Source organism: Mandrillus leucophaeus, unplaced genomic scaffold, assembly GCF_000951045.1.
Source record: "Mandrillus leucophaeus isolate KB7577 unplaced genomic scaffold, Mleu.le_1.0 Scaffold50, whole genome shotgun sequence".
Lineage (NCBI taxonomy): Eukaryota > Metazoa > Chordata > Mammalia > Primates > Cercopithecidae > Mandrillus > Mandrillus leucophaeus.
In genome coordinates, this window is record NW_012105365.1 from 3,597,451 (window position 1) to 3,616,263 (window position 18,813).

The 18,813-nt window shown below is 37.9% G+C and overlaps 1 protein-coding gene across 6 annotated transcripts in view; it reads right to left on the minus strand.

Annotated features, from left to right (window-relative positions):
• ADAM22 (ADAM metallopeptidase domain 22) overlaps positions 1-18,813 on the minus strand; it is a 255,952-nt gene that overhangs the window by 71,747 nt on the left and 165,392 nt on the right. For all 6 annotated transcript variants that reach the window (XM_011996033.1, XM_011996032.1, XM_011996031.1 and 3 more), the window contains 3 exons: positions 11,679-11,742; positions 9,514-9,583; positions 533-603 (listed from right to left, as the gene is read on the minus strand). In XM_011996033.1, coding sequence (XP_011851423.1) covers positions 533-603; positions 9,514-9,583; positions 11,679-11,742 — 205 coding nt within the window. The remainder of the gene's footprint in view (positions 1-532; positions 604-9,513; positions 9,584-11,678; positions 11,743-18,813) is intronic.

Here is an 18,813-nt window from a genome sequence, read left to right on the forward strand (position 1 = left end):
ATTTGGTTTAAAGCACCATATCAACAGTTATTATTACCCAGTCCAATATCCAGTGGAACAATCATAAAGCCCATAACCTAATTTTATATCCTGGACTCCAAAGATTGCTCAAGTGAGACAAAAGCATTTTGTGGCTTCACAACTGGATTGATTCATTCCTAAGGGGTTATAGTCAAGGTAATAAATACAAGGATATAAACCATACAAGTGGATTCCACGATGTGGTACATATCTGGGCAAGGAAAGAAGCCTATTGTAGAAAGAACCTGAGATGCCACAAGCAGGAGCCTCATAACCCATAATATGATGAAGAAACATATTATTACCACTGTCTTGAATCCTTTTTGCATCTGTGAAATAACATGGTTCCCCTTTCTGCTGCTTCTTCAGATCTGTCACCCTTACGGTTTACCATATCCTGACAAATTCCCAAACTAATACTCACCCTCTCACACAGACTTACCGTAGATTAAAATGATTGGCAGTTGACAATTGTTTTAAAATAACACGACATACCACTGTGAATACATACCTGCCGTTTACTCCTTTTTGGTCTTGGCTTCAAAATAAATTTTGGTGGAGTAATGTTTACTTGTTGAAATTCTAAAAGGAAATTAAATTTAATTTAACTTAGTGAATTTGTCAGATTTCTTCAATATAGGGCAAAGTTTTACCTGCCCTTCTTTCTTATGAATTTTATAATATATAATGCTATACTTAATGATCACACAAAACATTTAGTATGTCAATACTAAACATTAATTTACTATATTAATACTAAATAAACATTTAAAGGATGAATATAATTTGCAAAATATAGAACATTATTTCTGTTCTAATTTACTTCAAAAAACTTTTCATATTTCTCCTATAAATATCATTACGTTATTTACTAGGAATCTTCTAAACAGCCAACTCAACTTTCATTTCCATTACTAACCTTCTCGAGGCAGCAAAATATAAAAGACGAGCAATGAGAAGTAGAAAAAATAATCACACATTTCTGAGTTCATAATTTATTAAGAAATTGTCATAGGACACCAAAGTTTTGAGTTAATTTTTTCCAATTAATTTACATTCTTCTTTGCCCATAACCAAATTAATCTCAGGCTTTATCTGCTCTTGGTAGCAGATGTGAAAATCATACATCAACTGTTTATGCACATAGATTCATCTCTGAATATAAGATTAGGTTATTTATAAGGGAGGATTTTTCTACAAAGTGAAAGGAAAGTTGCAATCTTTCCCTAGGGTACAGATTTCCTAAAACTTTGATGATTGAACAATCTGAAGGGGCTTATTATAGGAATAATGCTATAAAACACTCAAGGTGAACTATTATCATTATTTTTGGATACTGTTCATAAAGGAGAGATAATAATGGTCAGAGAAATCTGTGACCAAGAAGCTGAATAATAAAATCAGGGTAGGGAAATTAATATTCTCTCTTTATTTCTTGTTCAAATATTCTCCCATCATGTCGTTTTTCAGAGTGCTATGGCCTGGGCATACAAGGGATTTGCTGAGAAAGGGAATAAGTTCTCTTTTATAATTTAAAAAAAAAAAAACTAATAGGAAAAACAGAAAAACAAGATTACAAAAGTAACCCATCTCATATCAATAATTAATTAAATGTAAATAGACTAAACGCTGCACCTAAAAGGCAAAGATTACGAGACTGGATTTTTTTTTTAATGCAAGACTTAACTACATGCTGTTTAGAAGAGGGGCACTTTAAATTTAAAGTATGGAAGAGGATACACCTTACAAACATTAATCACAAGAGAACTGTGAAGGAAATATTAATATCAGACAATGTAACTTCAGGACAATAAGTATCTGGGAGAAAGGAAACTATTTCCTAATTATAAATGGGTTGATTCATCAAAAAGACACAATGCTCCTAAATGTTTATTCACCTAATAACAGAGTTTCAAAATACATAAAGCAAAAAGTGACAGACCTGAAAGAAGAAATAGACAAATTCAAAGTTACAGTTAAGGATTTCAACAATCCTCCCTCAGTAATTGAAAGAAAAAAAAAAAGCAAACAGAATCATATGGACACAGAAGACTTTACACTATTAACCAATTTAACTAAATTGGCATTTTTAACACTTTACCCAATAATTGAAGAATACATATCCTTTTCAAGAACACATGAAACATTCACCAAGACAGGCAATATCATAGATCATAAAGCAATTCCCAATAAATTTTATTTAAAGAAAATGAAATGACACAGAGTATTTTCTCTTATTGCAATTCTATTAAATTAAAAATGTATAATAAAAAGGTGCTTGGAACAAAATAACCAAGTATTTCTATACTAAGCTCTACATTTCTAAATAACCCATTGGACAACGAAGAAATCACCTGGTAATTTAGAAAATGTTTTGACCTAAAGTAAAAATATGACAAGTCAAAATACGAGGGATGCAGGTAAGGCATTTAGTGCTTGAAGGGAAATGCATAGCTTTAAGGGGTTATGTTAGAAAAGAAAAAAAAGTTTAAATTATGATCTAACCTTCCACCTTAACAGCCCAGAAAAATAAGAGCAAATTAAACACAAATCAAATAGAAAAAAGTGAGACTAAAAACTTAAAAACAAAAATCAATAAAATTGATCAGCAGGACTTGATCAATAAAGAAAGCAAATCACTACAGATTCTATAGATATTAAAAAGATAATATGAGGATATTATTAAGAGCTTTGTGCCAATAAATTTGTTAATTTAGATGAAATTCCTTGAACATGTGTATATGTAGATAATCTGAATAATCTTGTATCTATTAAATAACTTTAATTCTTAATTAAACTCTCCAAGAAAACCGTAAGGTCAGATGACTTCACTGATGAATTCTACCAAACATTAAAGGAAGAAATAATACCACTTTTACACAAACTTAAAAAAAAAAGAGTCGGAAACTTTTCCTAACACATCTTGTAAGACCAGCAAAACCCTGGTACTAAAACCAGAAAAGAAAACTAGAGTCCAATATGCTTTCTGAACCTATACATTAAAAATGTTTAACAAAACATAGGCAAATCAAACCCAGTAATACACAAAAACATAATCCACCATAACCAACTGGGGCCCATTTGAGAATGCAAATTAGTTTCATATTCAAAACATCAATTTATACAATTCATCACATTAACAGATTAAAGGAGAATGATCATCTCAATAGACATAGAAAAGCATTTGACAAAATTCAACACCTATTCTGGATAAAAACTCTTAGCAAACTAGAATAGCAGACTGATAAAACTACTTAGCTGCAAATATGTACTACCTTTCATAGAAAAGGAAGGATGGCAGAATCAAGAGCTGAGAACATAGAGCCAAGAGTCATGGAGAATTCTTTCCAGGCCTTGAAACCCAATCAAAAAGGGTCAACATTTGCCCAGCAGAATTTCAGAACTGCAATGTCGGTGTCTTTCTTGTTTCTCAAATGTTCCCTCTTTTGTAAGCGAATGTCTATAGCTGGCCCATTACTGGATCCTGGGAGTACATAGGGCAGATAACTTGTCTCTTTAGTTTTACATACAGAAAGATTAAGAGAAATTACATCCAAAGACCCTCATCCACACCTGGACCTGATTTAGATAATGAGATTCTAGACTTAGAGCAGATGCTATAACAGGATGAAACTCTTAGAGACCTAGGGAGGAAGAGAATGTATTTTGTAGGTAAAAGAGACAAGAATCACTGGGGGCCAAAGAGAAGAATTTGACAGACTTTAAGATGACCTCTAATAGTCTCCACCTCCTGGTACTCACGCCCTTGTGTAATACCCTCTCTCTAAGTGTAAGTAAAACCTGTAACTTGCTTCCAACCAATGGAATACAGCAAAGGTCATTTCTCCAGATAACATTATGTAAGATTGTAACTCATCTTGCTAGAGACTCTCTTCCTTACCGGCTTTCATTACACGAGCACCAGTGTTGTGAGCTGCCCTATGGAGAGGCCCATGTGAGAAAAAGAGTAACCATCAGCCAAAGCCAGCAAGAAACCAAGGCCCTTGGTCTAAGAGGCAAAAAAGAACTGAATTCTGCCAACAACCACTGCATATCCTTCCACAGTTGAGCCTTGAGATGAGACGAAGTCCTAGAAAACACCTTCACTGCAGCCTGTGAGGGCCTTTGAAGCGGAGAACCCATCTAAGCCATTCTTGGACTCCTGATCCACAGAAACTATGAGATAATAAGTGTGTATTGTCTTAAGAGGTGCATTTTGTGGTAATTTATTACTCAGCTACTTTCTAATTTTTCTGTACATAATAAAAATGTATTCCTCAGCAATAGATAACTAATACAATGCCACTGTATAATCTCATTCCCTTGAGAGAAGGCTGGACCCTGTGACTCATTTCTAATAAATACTATACAGTAAAAGTGATCAGATGTTGCTTTTGAGATCAGGTTAACAAAAATACTGTAGCTTCCATCTTAGGCATTGTGTCTCATTCTCTCTCTTCTCTTGGTCTCTCGCTCTCTCCTAGAACAAGTTAGCTACCAGGTTGGTGGGGGGCAGCCCTGTGGAGAGGCCCATGTGGTGAGGTACTAAGGCCTCACAACAATCATATGAGTGAGCTCAGAAGCGAATCCTCCCCAGCTGAGCCTTCAAATGAAACTGGAGTCCCAGCTGACAGTTACGCTACAAACTCATGACACCGTGGGCCAGAGGCACCCAGCTAAACCACACCCAGGTTCCTGATTCTCAGAAATTATGAGATAATAATGTTTGTTTATTAAAGCCACTAGGCTTTAGAGTAATTTGTTACACAGCAATAGATAATACAATAGATAAGCAATAGATAATAACTAATACAACATCTACACTAAAAATGACCAAATACTGAAAGAAATTTTAGACTCACTACTAATAATATGCTGTTTTTCCCCATTAATCCATACTTTTAATACAATTCCAATAAAAATCCCAGAATTTACAGAAATTGACAAGTAGTTTCTAAAATTTGTAGGGAAATATAAAGAGCCCAGAATAGCCAAAATTTTGGGGGGAAAAAACAGAATTGGAGGATTTATGTTATTTGATTTCAAAACTTATATAAAGCCACAGTAAGCAAAACAAAGTATGATAAGTGTAGCCAAATAAAGTAAGAGTCAAGAAATTGACTCTTTTTTTTTTTTTTTGAGGGAGGGTTTTGCTCTTTCGCCCAGGCTGGGGTGTAGTGGCGCGGTCTCAGCTCACTGCAAGCTCCGCCTCCCGGGTTTACGCCATTCTCCTGCCTCAGCCTCCCGAGTAGCTGGGACTACAGGCGCCCGCCACCTCGCCCGGCTAGTTTTTTGTATTTTTTTGTAGAGACAGGGTTTCACTGGGTTAGCCAGGATGGTCTCGATCTCCTGACCTCGTGATCCGCCCGTCTCGGCCTCCCAAAGTGCTGGGATTACAGGCTTGAGCCACCACGCCCGGCCGAAATTGACTCATATTAATACATTTTGACAAAGACATCAAAACAATTCATTGATTAAAGGAAAGGAAACTCTTTTCAACAAATGGTATTAGAATAATTGTGTATTCACATAAAAAATAATAAAATAAAACTTAACCCCTACTTTTCACCGTGCACAAAATGTAATTTGAAGAGGATCCTAGATCTAAACATAAAAAATAAAACTATAGAGTTTTTAGAAGAAAACACTAGAGAATATCTTCAATATATCGGGAGCTAGCAAAAATTACTTAGCATGGAGAAAGCAATAATGATAAAAACTAATGTTAAACTTCACAAAATTTAAAACATCTGTTCATCACAAGATGCCATTAAGTAAGTAAATGAGCAAACCAAAGACTGGGGAAAAGATATTCATAAGCCATATTTGGCAAAGGCCTTCTATCTAGAATATGTAAGTACTCCTACAACTTAACAACAAAAAGACAGAAATTCTGATTAGTGGCGAATAAGTGTATATCCTACACATCATTAATCACAAGAAAAATTCAAATTTAAACCAAAGTGAGATAGCACCAAATACACTAGAACAGCTAAAATTAAAGAATAACAGAGCAGATGTTGGTCAAGATGTGGAACAATTAAAACTCTCAGAGTGCTGACGCAAGTATATCACTTTGTGTACCCACTTTGGAAAACGGTTTCAGCAATTCCTCATAAAACGGTGGTTCTCAAAGTGTGATTCCAGCACCAGCAGCATTAGCATCACCTGGGAAGTATTGGATGCAAATTCTCCAAACCCACCCAAGATATACTGATTTAAAACTCTCAAAATAGGGCCAGCAATCTGTGGTTACCGGTCCTCCAGATGATTCTGATGCATGCTAAAGTTTGAGGACACTTTCAACACAGTTAAACACGTACCTACCCTACGGCCCAGCAAATGTATTCCTTGGTGTTTACCGAAGAAATTAAAGTATGTGCCCATAGAAAAGACTTGTACAAGAACGTGCATAGTTGCTTTTCTCATAATAGTCAAAAACCAGAAACAACCCAAATGTCCATCAACCAATAGATTAAAAATTGTGGTATAGGCCAGGCGTGGTGGCTCATGCCAGTAATCCCAGCACTTTGGGAGGCCAAGGCGGGTGGATCACCCAAGGTCAGGAATTTGAGACCAGCCTAACCAACATGGTAAAACCCTGTCTCTACTAAAAATACAAAAATTAGCCAAGCATGGTAGTGTACGCCTGTAACCCCAGCTACTTGGGAGCCTGAGGCAGGAGAATTGCTTGAACCCAGGGGGCGGAGGCTGCAGTGAGCCGAGATGGCACCATTGCACTCCAGCCTGGGCAACAGTGCAAGAACCCATCCCCCTGCAGAAAACAAGTGGCATATTCATAGGACACAATATATTCAATAATTTAAAAGAATGAACCATTGCTACTCTTGACAACATAAACCTCATAGGCATGTGCTAAGCAAAAGAAGCTGCAAATAGTACATGATTCCATCTGTATAAAGTTCTACAACAGACAAAAGAAACGGCAGAGGTGGGAGGCACTGACTACAGAGGGTACAAAGGAAGTTACTGGGGTAACAGAAATGCTCTCTCTCTCAACAAGAGTGTATGTATGTAAAAATTTATGGAATAGTACTCAAGACTTTTATATTTCATTGCATATTTTTTTAACTGGGTACATAGGCATCCATAGGAAATAAGATTTTCCCAGAATATGTTCTCAGAAACACTAGTCCTGAGACAGGTGCATGCCATGTAAAGGAAACGTTCCACAGTCCAACAAGTTTGGGGAACAGCTGATTCTATTTCTATCTCTGGGAAATACATACAACATAATAAGATGATGATGTTGATAATCTATAACCCAGTTCAACTTTATGCATTCTAAAATAAATAAGCTTACTTTTGAGACTATTTCACAGAAATTGTAGTTGTGACATTTATTTGTCTATTTCTTGTTTTCTTTTAATTTATCACAGTAAATCATAAGTAATGTTGGGAGACAAAACTCTCTCAAAATTGACAGTGCCAACTTCTGATGAGGAAAACTAGAAACTAATTGAAACAGACCTCAGTTTTCAAAGAATATGTCTAAAAAATCATTTTAATAACAGCAAAACTGCCAAGTCACCATCAAAGTTTCTGCTGGAAAGAAACCCTGAACAATTTCCTCAAAAAAAAAAAAAAAAAAAATCCTAGCAAGCCTACAATCAAGTCTTTAGGGGAAAATCTTTATTTATTACTTTAAATATTAATTAATGTTGACTGCTTCCAGTAATACCCATTAAATTATAGCTTTATTCCCACACAGCTAGTCATGATTTATTTTCTTATCAGAATAGGGATTGTAAAAAGTTTTATAAGACCACTGAAAGAACCATCTAAAAAGTCTGTGAGAGGTTAAGAGCATCTATATTCCCATTTGAAAATTTTTCAAAATAGTAAATTCTATTAAATCTTCTCTCCCTCTGGCAGCAGGAAAGAAGGGGAGAGAATGTTCATTCTCTTTAGGGAAATTACAGGAGGATGAGGAGTTAAAAACTTATGTCAGAGAGAAAGGAACATTAGGAAACATTTATTTCATTTTCTGATGAAGGGACAATGTAAACTTCTAAGTGATTTTCTAAGCATTGGTTTAGGATTACTCTCAGGCTGGTGATTTCTCCATTTCCCTCTGTGATTCTCTACCATAGTACATTTTCATAGTGTAATAATTCAAAACTCAACTTCACCCCTTGCTAGCTGTGGGACCCTCGAAAAGACAAACTAGCTGAGCTCTGTTTCTTCATCTACAAACCGGGAATAACATTAATCTTACAAGGCTGCTGCAAAGCTTAAAATGAGATTAAAAATTAAAATAATCAGGCTGGGCACGGTGGCTCACACCTGTAAACCTGGCACTTTGGGAGGCCGAGGCAGGTGGATCACGAGGTCAGGAGTTCGAGACCAGTCTATCCAATATGGTGAAATCCTGTCTCTACTAAAAATACAAAATTTAGCCAGGCATAGTGGTGCATGCCTCTAGTCCCAACTACTCGGGAGGCTGAGGCAGAAGAATTGCTTGAACCCAGGAGGCTGAGGTTGCAGTGAGCTGAGGTCGTGCCACTGCATTCCAGGCTGGGCGATAGAGCAAGACTTTGTCTCAAAAACAAAACAAAACAAAACAAAAAATAAATTAATTAAATTAAATTAAATTAAATTAAATAAGGTTCACTAAATAGGGGAGGAAGCATCTCCATACCAGATATCCAGATATCTTCTGAATAAAGATATTCAGAGTGCTGTCTGTCTTCAGGAGAAAACAAATGAGTCCAGCACAGTCAAAGAGAAACACACCCTACATAATCACTGCTCTACTAAGGAGGGCAAAGTATGCATGCACCGCCCTTCTTGTCATGTGAAGACTTAGAAGCAACTCTAGAAGCAACATAGGTTGCTAGGTCCATTTATTCGACCTAAAATAAATAAGCTTACTTTTGAAAATATTTCACAAAATTTGTATTTTTGACATTTGTCTATTTCCTGTTTTCTTCTAACTTATTATAGTAAATCATAAGTAATCTTGGGAGACAAACACTCTTAAAATTAACCTAGGTCCATTTCAGTGTAGATGAGAGGAAAAGACTAATTTCACAAATAGCACATAATGATAACAAAAGTTAACCTATAATAGTTCTTTCTTAAAATGCTAGAGCAAAAAAGAGACAAGGAAAACAATAAATAGGGAAATGATTAAGAGTTCATCCCTATGTTTACAAGACCAGTATTTCACCAAGAATGAACTTGTATGTACTTTGTCTCACAGACCAATTCTTGCTCTAATCTTGTTTCTCCTTTAGTGCCTTATTTTCAATTTAAAAATTTTTTAAAGTTTTCCTCCACATCTTTCCAAACTCATCTGTGAGGCCAGTTTGCATTTTATTCTCCCTCTTGATGTGACTTGGCTCTCCCTCTAAAAACGTCAAAAGCAGATGTGGGCTAATGATACTCCACAAATAGATTAGTTCTAAGGCATTAAATAAATTACCGAAGTTGTCTTTTAAATAAAAAGTCACTATATGAACATCATACCAGATGGAAGATCATCCAAGGGAAATTCAAACAGTCTGGATTTGTAAACCGAATGAAAATGGAAATCCTCCTGAAATGACACAAGCAACAGTGATTAAGCGTGTACAACCGAATTATCTCCAGCCTTAGGCAAATGTAGCTGGAGACCCTTAAAAGAACCACAGCTTGCCAATGCATTCTCCTGGGTTTAGAGAGGTGATGAACCATTGCCCAACCCCTCCTATTCGCTCCTGAATTCTCTCAGCACCAGAGCAATATCCAATGAGAAGAAAAATGCCTTCACAGAGAAGCCAAAGCCTACAGTAATGGAAAACAAATGAATGAATCTATTCCCCCAAGGACAAATAAGACATTTGGCAAAATGACTTAATGTTTTTTTATTACTGGTTCCTTTCACGGATCCCTGCAGCCTTTTAAAAGTCAGAGAGCTTTGGTAGGCAAAGACTACAGAGCTAACAATTTTCACAGTATTGGGGAGCAGGATGTCTGGTATAAGTAAATGTCCAAAGTGGACCCTGTTCTGAAATTCAAGTGTCATACAAGCTATATTAAAAAGCAAGAGATAAAAAGTCATATTTTTCTTCTAAAAAGTTAATAAACACTCAAATATAATTTCATCTGGCTTCATCTAATTACTAAAAAAAAAAAATTAGAATGTCATAGGTTTCATATTATCTTAAAAAAATCATACTGTCAAGCAAAGTGACAAGACAGGCAGCAGTGGGTACCCATAAAATAATATACAATACAGAGAACTTCCCAAACAAGATGGTTTATGGGTGAAAAAACCATGTATGTTTCTTGAAAGGATTTGCCTCTCTGCTTGACTAATGTTGTGTAATACAAGGAAGAATATTTGTACGAACAGAGCTAGAATGAAAGTGTATTATGTTTCTCTGTAGTCTATAATATTAATTCAACTTCTTCTAATTTGTGGGAAATGAATGTTTCAGCTAAAGTGAGGGAGAGGATTAAGATGACTCAGGGTTCTCTAAACTTCATCAGCATAGAGCCTTAAAAGGAATAGACAACAGAGAAAAATCTGGAATCTAGAAAAGAGACGAGAGGTGAAAAATCATAGACCTGTGGATTTGATCTGTTATGGACTGAATGTGTGTGTGTCCCCAAAATTCTCATATTGAGACCCTGGCACCCAGGGTGACTTTGTCTGGAGATAAGGCCTGTGAGGCAGTGATAAATGATAAATGAGGTCATAAGGGTAAGATCCTCATTCAGTATAGCTGGTACCCTTATAACAAGAGGAGACAACCAGAGTTCTCTCTCCCTCTCTGCCATGTGAGAACACAGTGAGAAGGCAGCTGTCTGCAACTCAAACAAAGAGCCCTCACCAGATGTCAACCATGCTGGCACCTTGGACTTCCTGTGCCCAGAACTGAGATAAAGATAAAAGTTTCTGTTGGTTAAGCAACCCAGTCTACAGGATTTTGTTATGGTAGCCAAGTCAGACTAAGAAAGATCATAACACATTAGGGTGGAGATGGAAATAGAGGTTTCAGAACACCTCAAAGGGAAAGTACTATATTTCCAAAATAAAAGAGAAAGAAACAAAAGAAATTTGCTGTTTGTTTGTTTGTTTTGGAGATGGAGTCTCACTCTGTCGCCCAGGCTGGAGTGCAGTGGCAGGAGGTTCAAGCAATACTCCTGCCTCAGCCTCCCAAGTAGCAGGGATTATAGGCACATGCCACCACACCTGGCTAATTTTTGGATTTTAGTAGAGACGGGGTTTCACCAAGTTGGCCAGGCTGGTCTCGAACTCCCGATCTCATGCCCGCCTCAGCCTCCAAAAGTGCCGGGATTACAGGCGTGAGCCACCACACCCGGCAAGAAATTTTTTAAAAAACACTTGTGGTTTTGACTTACTCAATATTTAGTTTAAAATATACAGACAGTCCCCAACTTACATGTTTTTGACTTATGATGCATTTATCAGGGTATTAAATATATTTTCGACTTATAATATTTTTAACTTATGATAGGTTTATCAGGACATAGACCCATCATAAGTCGAGGAGCATCTGTACATATGTTTACTATCTTAACCCTAAACAATATAAAAATGAAATAAAGTAGAAAAAAAAAGGAGAGGAAAAAAGCTCTCAGCACAAACATTTCCATTTGCCACAACAAACAGAAGGAGCACTTACTTGAGTAGTGTCATTTTCTTCTGGCTCAATGAGATATGTGTGGTTCCCATCATAGAACATCCCACTGCCAATGACAAGAAAATAATTAGGCATGGCTATCGACTCTCATCCCAGAACAAGATCATTTTAAAATCAGCAGCAGCCAGAGGACCCATTTGCTTCTCAATGCCTATTTCCCAGTCCCAACCATCACCTCCAGACACACCACACACACCACTGAGAGGGAAAGGCCCCTCCTTCCAATTCCTTATAGGTAGAGTCCCCTCATCCTCACCTGACCCCATGCTCAGGATTGCCATGCTCTAGCTGTTGCCCATCACTCCTCCGTCTAACATAGAATTCCCAGATTTTCATATGCAACAAGCCACCTGGAGAGCTAGTAAAAACGCAGGTCTTTCAGGACTCTTCTCAGATTTCTGGACTGGAACCCAGGAAACTGCATTTTAAATAAGCTCCAGGTGATCCTGAGGCAGGTTTTCAGGGACTATACTGAGAATGACCGATCTACCATAAACATGGAAGATGCTCTAGTAACAAGAGCTAACACATTTGAACAACGTGCCACAAGCTAAATACTTTACATTCATTTAATCTCTTCCACAAATCTACAAGGGAAGTACAACGACTATCCTTATTTTACAGGTAAGGAAACTGAAACCCAAAGAGATAAAGTAACTTGCCAAATTATTTAACCAGTAAGAGCAGAAATAGGAATAGAGCCCAGACAGATGGGACCATGAACTGCCCATTTGCAACCTGTTACCTACCTACATTCATGCATTCATGCATTCAATCAACTTGTTTACAGAGCACCTACAATGCACTGTTGTAGGTGCTAGGGACACAATAGCAAACAAAACAGACCAATTATCTGTCCTTGTGGTGCTGATGAGTATTTTAGAGAGGACATACTATATATAGAGAGAGAGAGAGACGGTGATGAATTCTAGGGAAGAAAATAATCAGGTGAAGGGCAATAAATGGTGCCAGAGGGCCGTGGGGGCCATACCAGCTGGGCACCTCCTAGGGCCTTGGCTTTTACTCTAAGAGAGATGAAGAGCCACTGCAAAGTTCTAAGCAGAGGGGAAATACAAACTTCCTTAAGTTTTATAATGATCACGCCAGTTTCTGTGTTACAATAATTTTTAGCACAGCAAGGATAGAAGTAGAGAAGTTACTGCAATAATCCAGGTGAAAGAAGGTACTGGCTTAGATCAGAGCAGTAATAGTGGAAGTGGTGAGAACTGGTCAAATTTGGGATATATTTTGAAAGTAGAACCAATAGGATTTATTAATGGATTTGAAACGAAGTATGTAAAACACAGAAGAGTTAGTGAAGACTCCAAGTTTTGACCTGAGCAACTGGAAAAACGGACGTGTCGTTTAACAAGATAAAAAAAAACGATGTGACGGAGTGAGACCCTGTTCCAAAAAAAAAAAAAAAAGGCAGGGGGGGAAGGGGGGATGCAGAAGGAGCTTATTGGGATGGGCCTAGGGAAGCAGGGAGCAGAGGGAAGGATGCAAATTCTTTAAGTGTTCAGTTTTGAGCTGGGCATGTTGCTCACATCTGGAATCCCAACACTTTGGAAGAAAAGGTGGGGGGAATCACATGAGGCCAGGAGTTTGAGACCAGCCTGGGCAATGTAGTGAGCGGCAAGAGTCTCTCTCTACAAAAAGGTTTTAAAAAGTTAGCTGGGCCTGGCGATGCACACCTGTAGTCCTAGCTACTTGGGAGGCTTAGGTGGGAAGATCAACGGAGCCCAAGAGTTCGAGGCTGCGGTGATTGATGACTGTGCCACTGCACTCCAGCCTGGGTGACAGAGCAAGACCCTACATTTCTTTAAAAAAAAAAAAAAAGATCCATTTTGGACCCCATAGGCTGGGGGTGGCTACCAGCCATCTGAGAAATCCTCTGGAGAGCACTTAAATATACAAATGGCCTCAACTCCCACTCAGACAGATTCTGATAGCTGCTGCTTTTAGAAGAATATGATCCTTTTACTGAGATCAGGCCCTTTATGATGTTAAAGAAACTTGTCTTATCATTCAGGCATCTGAGGGTAGTAAAGCTATGAGCTTCTGTGGTAATTTTTTAGTTTTTGGTAGAAATGACTATATGACAGCCAACCTCCTAAACATAAACTAGTATTTGTTTTTCATTGAAGACTTAGTGAAATTGGTGAAATTCCATGAGCTATAATTATAATGGCCTCTAAGTTCTGCCTCTATCCAAATTCTTTCATTCCTGCTATAACATCTTCCACATGTCCTCAACTTCTATATACTCACAGTATGATTGTTCTCACAGCTGCACTGTTTTCAGCCACATGTACTTTCTGAATTTGGATGACATTCTATTTGGAATTTAAAGATAAACAGATGCAGTTTGTAAGACATTACTGACAATATGTGCCCAAGGAGTCAGACGGAGAGCCTTTCAAAAAAGTAGACCAAATATGGCAGGGAGTATCTCTCTACCCTTGCTGAGAACTAGCCAGATCCATCCAGAAAGTCATATGAAACCATCACACTTTGCCAAAATTCATGTGGCAACACCAACAAAGTAGCAAGCAGATTACTTTGTTAAAATAGTACTGAGTGTTATTTATCCTTACATTAGGTTAACGTCCAATGGGAAAGTCATTTCTTTTTAGTGGACTTAGACATCATGTAAGCAATATGAAGACAACAGATTCTGACACTGTCTGTATCTCAGAAGACTCTAGATTGCTATATGATAATGTGCCATTATTAATTCCTTAATAATGAAAAAATACTTGTGTTTTATATGCTTTGAGAACTGAAATATTTTTATTTATATAAATCCTTTTATATTGAGTCCATAACAGTATACTTGATAAAAACCTATAGCTAAGACCAAGTCATCACAGACCAATTGAGCTAAAATTTCAAAAGGTTGTATCAAAATAAGATTTTGAAAGGAAAAAGCCATTCTTACAAATTTCCACAAGAGGGCAATAAACTAACATTTAACTCCATTCTTTACGGTTCCCATAGTAACAAGATTTTTGTCATAACACCAAACACACCAAAACCAAAACACTGTGTATTAGTCCTTTGACTCTGAACAAACGTGACCTTGCAGGTTCTTTATGGGAAAGATATACGAATCTGGTTTTCCCTTATTTATGTTATTCAACTGATTTAAGAAATCCAAAATGAAAAAAAATACGCACTTGGTAATTTATAAAGGATGAGTCATGGATGATATAATACATCTCATATCTAAACCACTGTAATTGGGACAACATACATTATTCAATATTTCATAACATTGCCCCAAAATATTTCTTCCAGAAATTTTTGTTCAGAAGGTAAAGTTAAGACGAGAAGTAATAATTACTAAATAACAAGATGATACAAGGGTATATTTATCCTACGTCCTCATAAAAGTCTAAGAGAGCTTAAAATGGTCATACACAATTCTGACAATGTTCCAAGACGCATGATAGGTTTTCTGTTTATTTTTATTTAGTTTCAAATAAAAACATTCTTAAAAGGAGAAGTAAAATCTACTTAATTAAAATAACCCTGTAATCCCAGCACTTTGGGAGGCCGAGGTGGGCGGATCACGAGGTCAGGAGTTCAAGACCAACCTGGTCAACATGTCAAAACCCTGTCTCTACTGAAAATACAAAAATTAGATGGACATGGTGGCAGGCACCTGTAATTCCAGCTACTCAGGAGGCTCAGAACAAGAATGGCTTGAACCTGGGAGGCGGAGGTTGCAGTGAGCTGAGATCGTGCCACTACACTCCAACCTGGTGACAGAGCGAGACTCCATCTCAAAAATAAAATAAATAAAAATAAATAACTAAGGCAGGATTCTGAGTTCTATTCCTAATCCAGTTACTATACAATCTCCTAAAAGTTATTTTTCCTTGGGTTTTGTTGACACGGAGTCTCACTCTGTCACCCAGGCTGGAGTGCAATGGCACGATCTCAGCTCACTGCAACCTCTGCCTCCTGGGCTTAGGTGATCCTCCTGCCTCAACCTCCCAAGTAGCAGGGATTACAAGTACCCACCACTATGCCCAGCTTAATTTTGTGTTTTTAGTAGAGACAGGGTTTCATCAGGTTGGCCAGGCTGGTCTCAAACTCCTGACCTCAGGTGGTCCACCCACCTCAGCCTCCCAAAGTGAAATAAGAAATTAGCCAGCCATGGTGGCAGGTGCCTATAATCGCAGCTACTTAGGAGGCTGAGGCAGGAGAATCACTTGAGCCTGGGAGGCAGAGGCTGCAGTGAGCTGAGATCACACCACTGCACTCCAGTCTGGGACAGAGTGAGACTCTGACAGAAAAGAGTGAAAGAAAGAAAGAATGAACGAATGAACAAATGAATGAAAGAATAAAACACGAGAGAAGAGAAGAGAAGAGAAGGGGAAGTGAAAGGGAAGTGAAAGGGAAGTGAAAGGGAAGTGAAAGGGAAGTGGAAGGGAAGTGGAAGAGAAGTGGAAGGCAAGGGAAGGGAAAGGAAGGGAAGGAAAGGGAAGGAAAGGGAGGGCACAGTGGCTCACACCTGGGATTACAGGGGTGAGCCACCGTGCCCAGCCTAAAAGTTATTTTTCAATCCTTCTTTACATGACTATAGTAGGATTACTAACAGGTATCATTCTTAGGTTCTCAGGTCCATTTATAGCCCTTAGAAGGCACAAATATCTTCTCTCTGATTCTGACAACATTGAGCCCATTTGGAAAACCAGAAGGCAGACTGGAACGAGTACTGAGAAAGATGCTGACACTATGACTTTGGATTGAGATTTTAAGAGAGAGAAAGGAAAACAACCACCTCATTTATTACCCTCCAATATACACTTGCTGTCACAAATGGGGACAGGTCTCACTGTACTATTCCTAGGTGACAGATGTGCTTGTCTTGAGTTCAGATGTAACAATTTTACTGCTGAAAAGGACTTCAATATTTCTTTTTCCTAATAAGAAAACAGAGACTGCCCAATATTAAGCATGGATTCCATGTTTGTAAAAACCTTTTTCTTCAAATAATGTATTTAAAGTAAATAAATGTACACCTTTATTCACAGTAGTCTTTTAGCACAAACAAGAAAATGGAAGTCTTCCATGCTCTCAGGACATGGCCTCCTATCTCTGGTTATTTAACTCACCCTTATATTCTTCTTTCCTTTCTGCCTAATATGCTTACTCCCAGATCCTGACTAGAGGTGTCACTCAGGCAGACTAGCTAGATTTTCTGGCCGTGTCCATTCGCTCTCTTTCCTAGATTTAAGATCTGTCAGTGTAACCCGCTCCCTTGGATATGCTATTCCAACCTATTGCACTCCACCGTCTTCAGGTGGCATGTTTCCGGAGCCCTTAGGTGCTACCTGTTCTTCAGTGACAATGCTTAGCTTGCATTTTTTCCCTTTTTTTTCCTCTCTCTCTCTCAAAAAATAATCAAATATACCTATGGGGTTCCACATCAGGAAATGGGCTAGATTTGGACTCCTCATGAGACTGTGAACTCCCAGGACTTGTGTTTCAATTGCCTTATATTCCTAGGGTTGGCACACAGGAAACACCCAGTAACTGCTTGTTAGATGAAAAGCCACATATCTAACTTGGTAACAAAAAGGAATTATTTTAAAGTTCCTCAACGAAAATTTAACAAAACTAAAGTGCTGGCTTGTTCTGTGACAAAAATTAAAACACACAAGAAGGAAATGAAATGATTTAGTTAAAAGAGAATGCTGAGGAATGACATGGTAGCTTTATAAAGGGTTACAAAACAAGTAAGAAACAACCACCTGTGCATTATCATTATCGACAGGATGGAGGAAGTGGACGTATTCCCATGTTAAACATCAGCAAACAGTATTCGACAGAGAAGGTTATGAGAAAGGAAGCAAGGCCCTGAGGAAGGATGAACTTTGTTCCTTGGAGATCTCTGAGAAACGACAGACCCTCCCACAGATTTGCTGTTAATTAGGTGGGATTCAGGCTGAAAAAAAGGGGCAAAGACATATGCACTCTTGAGGTCACGAGAAACCTTTTCTCTTTGTGTAAGGAGACAAGAGTTACCATTTACCGAAACTTCTATTATTTGATGAAAACATAAAAACATACGAAGAAGGAATAGGGGTATTTCAAGGGGCTAAACATCCACAGAAACAGACACCAAAGTTAACCCAAATCACTCCTGTCTGAATTTGGATGAAACTAGAAAAATGCTTCAAATATTATTTTAAAGTATCATTGTGAAATTCAAAAGCCTCTGTTTTCTGTGACTCTAATTTTATTGAATTTTTTTGAGATGGAGTCTAGCATCATCTTAATGTATGCTTCTTGTCTTTTTCTTGACAATATATATGTTTTCTTTCTTTTGCAAAATGTAGAAATTTTCTTTTCTTTTCTTTTTTTTTTTTTTAAATCAGAGTCTCACTCTATTCCACAGGCTGGAGTGCAGTGGCATGGTCTCGGCTCACTGCAACCTCCCCCTCACAGGTTCAAGTGATTCTCCTCCTTCAGCCTCCCAAGTAGCTGGGATTACAGGCTCCTGCCACCACGTCAGGTTAATTTTTGTATTTTTAGTAGGATAGGGTTTCACCATGTTGGCCAGGATGGTCTCGAACTCCTGACCTCAGGTGATCCGCCACCCTCGGCCCCCCAAAATGCTGGGATTATAGGCACGAGCCACCAAGCCCGGCCATTTGCAACCCTGATTTAAAAATCTGCTTGGTTAGAAAAGGCCTTTGACAAAATTAAACCGCCCTTCATGCTAAAAACTCTCAATAAATTAGGTATTGATGGGATGTATCTCAAAATAATAAAAGCTATTTATGACAAACCCACAGCCAACATCATACTGAATGGGCAAAAACTGGAAGCATTTCCTTTGAAAACTGGCACAAGACAGGGATGCCCTCTCTCACTACTCCTATTCAATATAGTGTTGGAAGTTCTTGTCCAGGACAATCAGGCAGGAGAAAGAAAGAAAGGGTATTCAATTAGGAAAAGAGGAAGTCAAATTGTCCCTGTTTGCAGATGACATGATTGTCTATTTAGAAAACCCCATCGTCTCAGCCCAAAATCTCCTTAAGCTAATAAGCAACCTCAGCAAAGTCTCAGGATACAAAATCAATGTGCAAAAATCACAAGC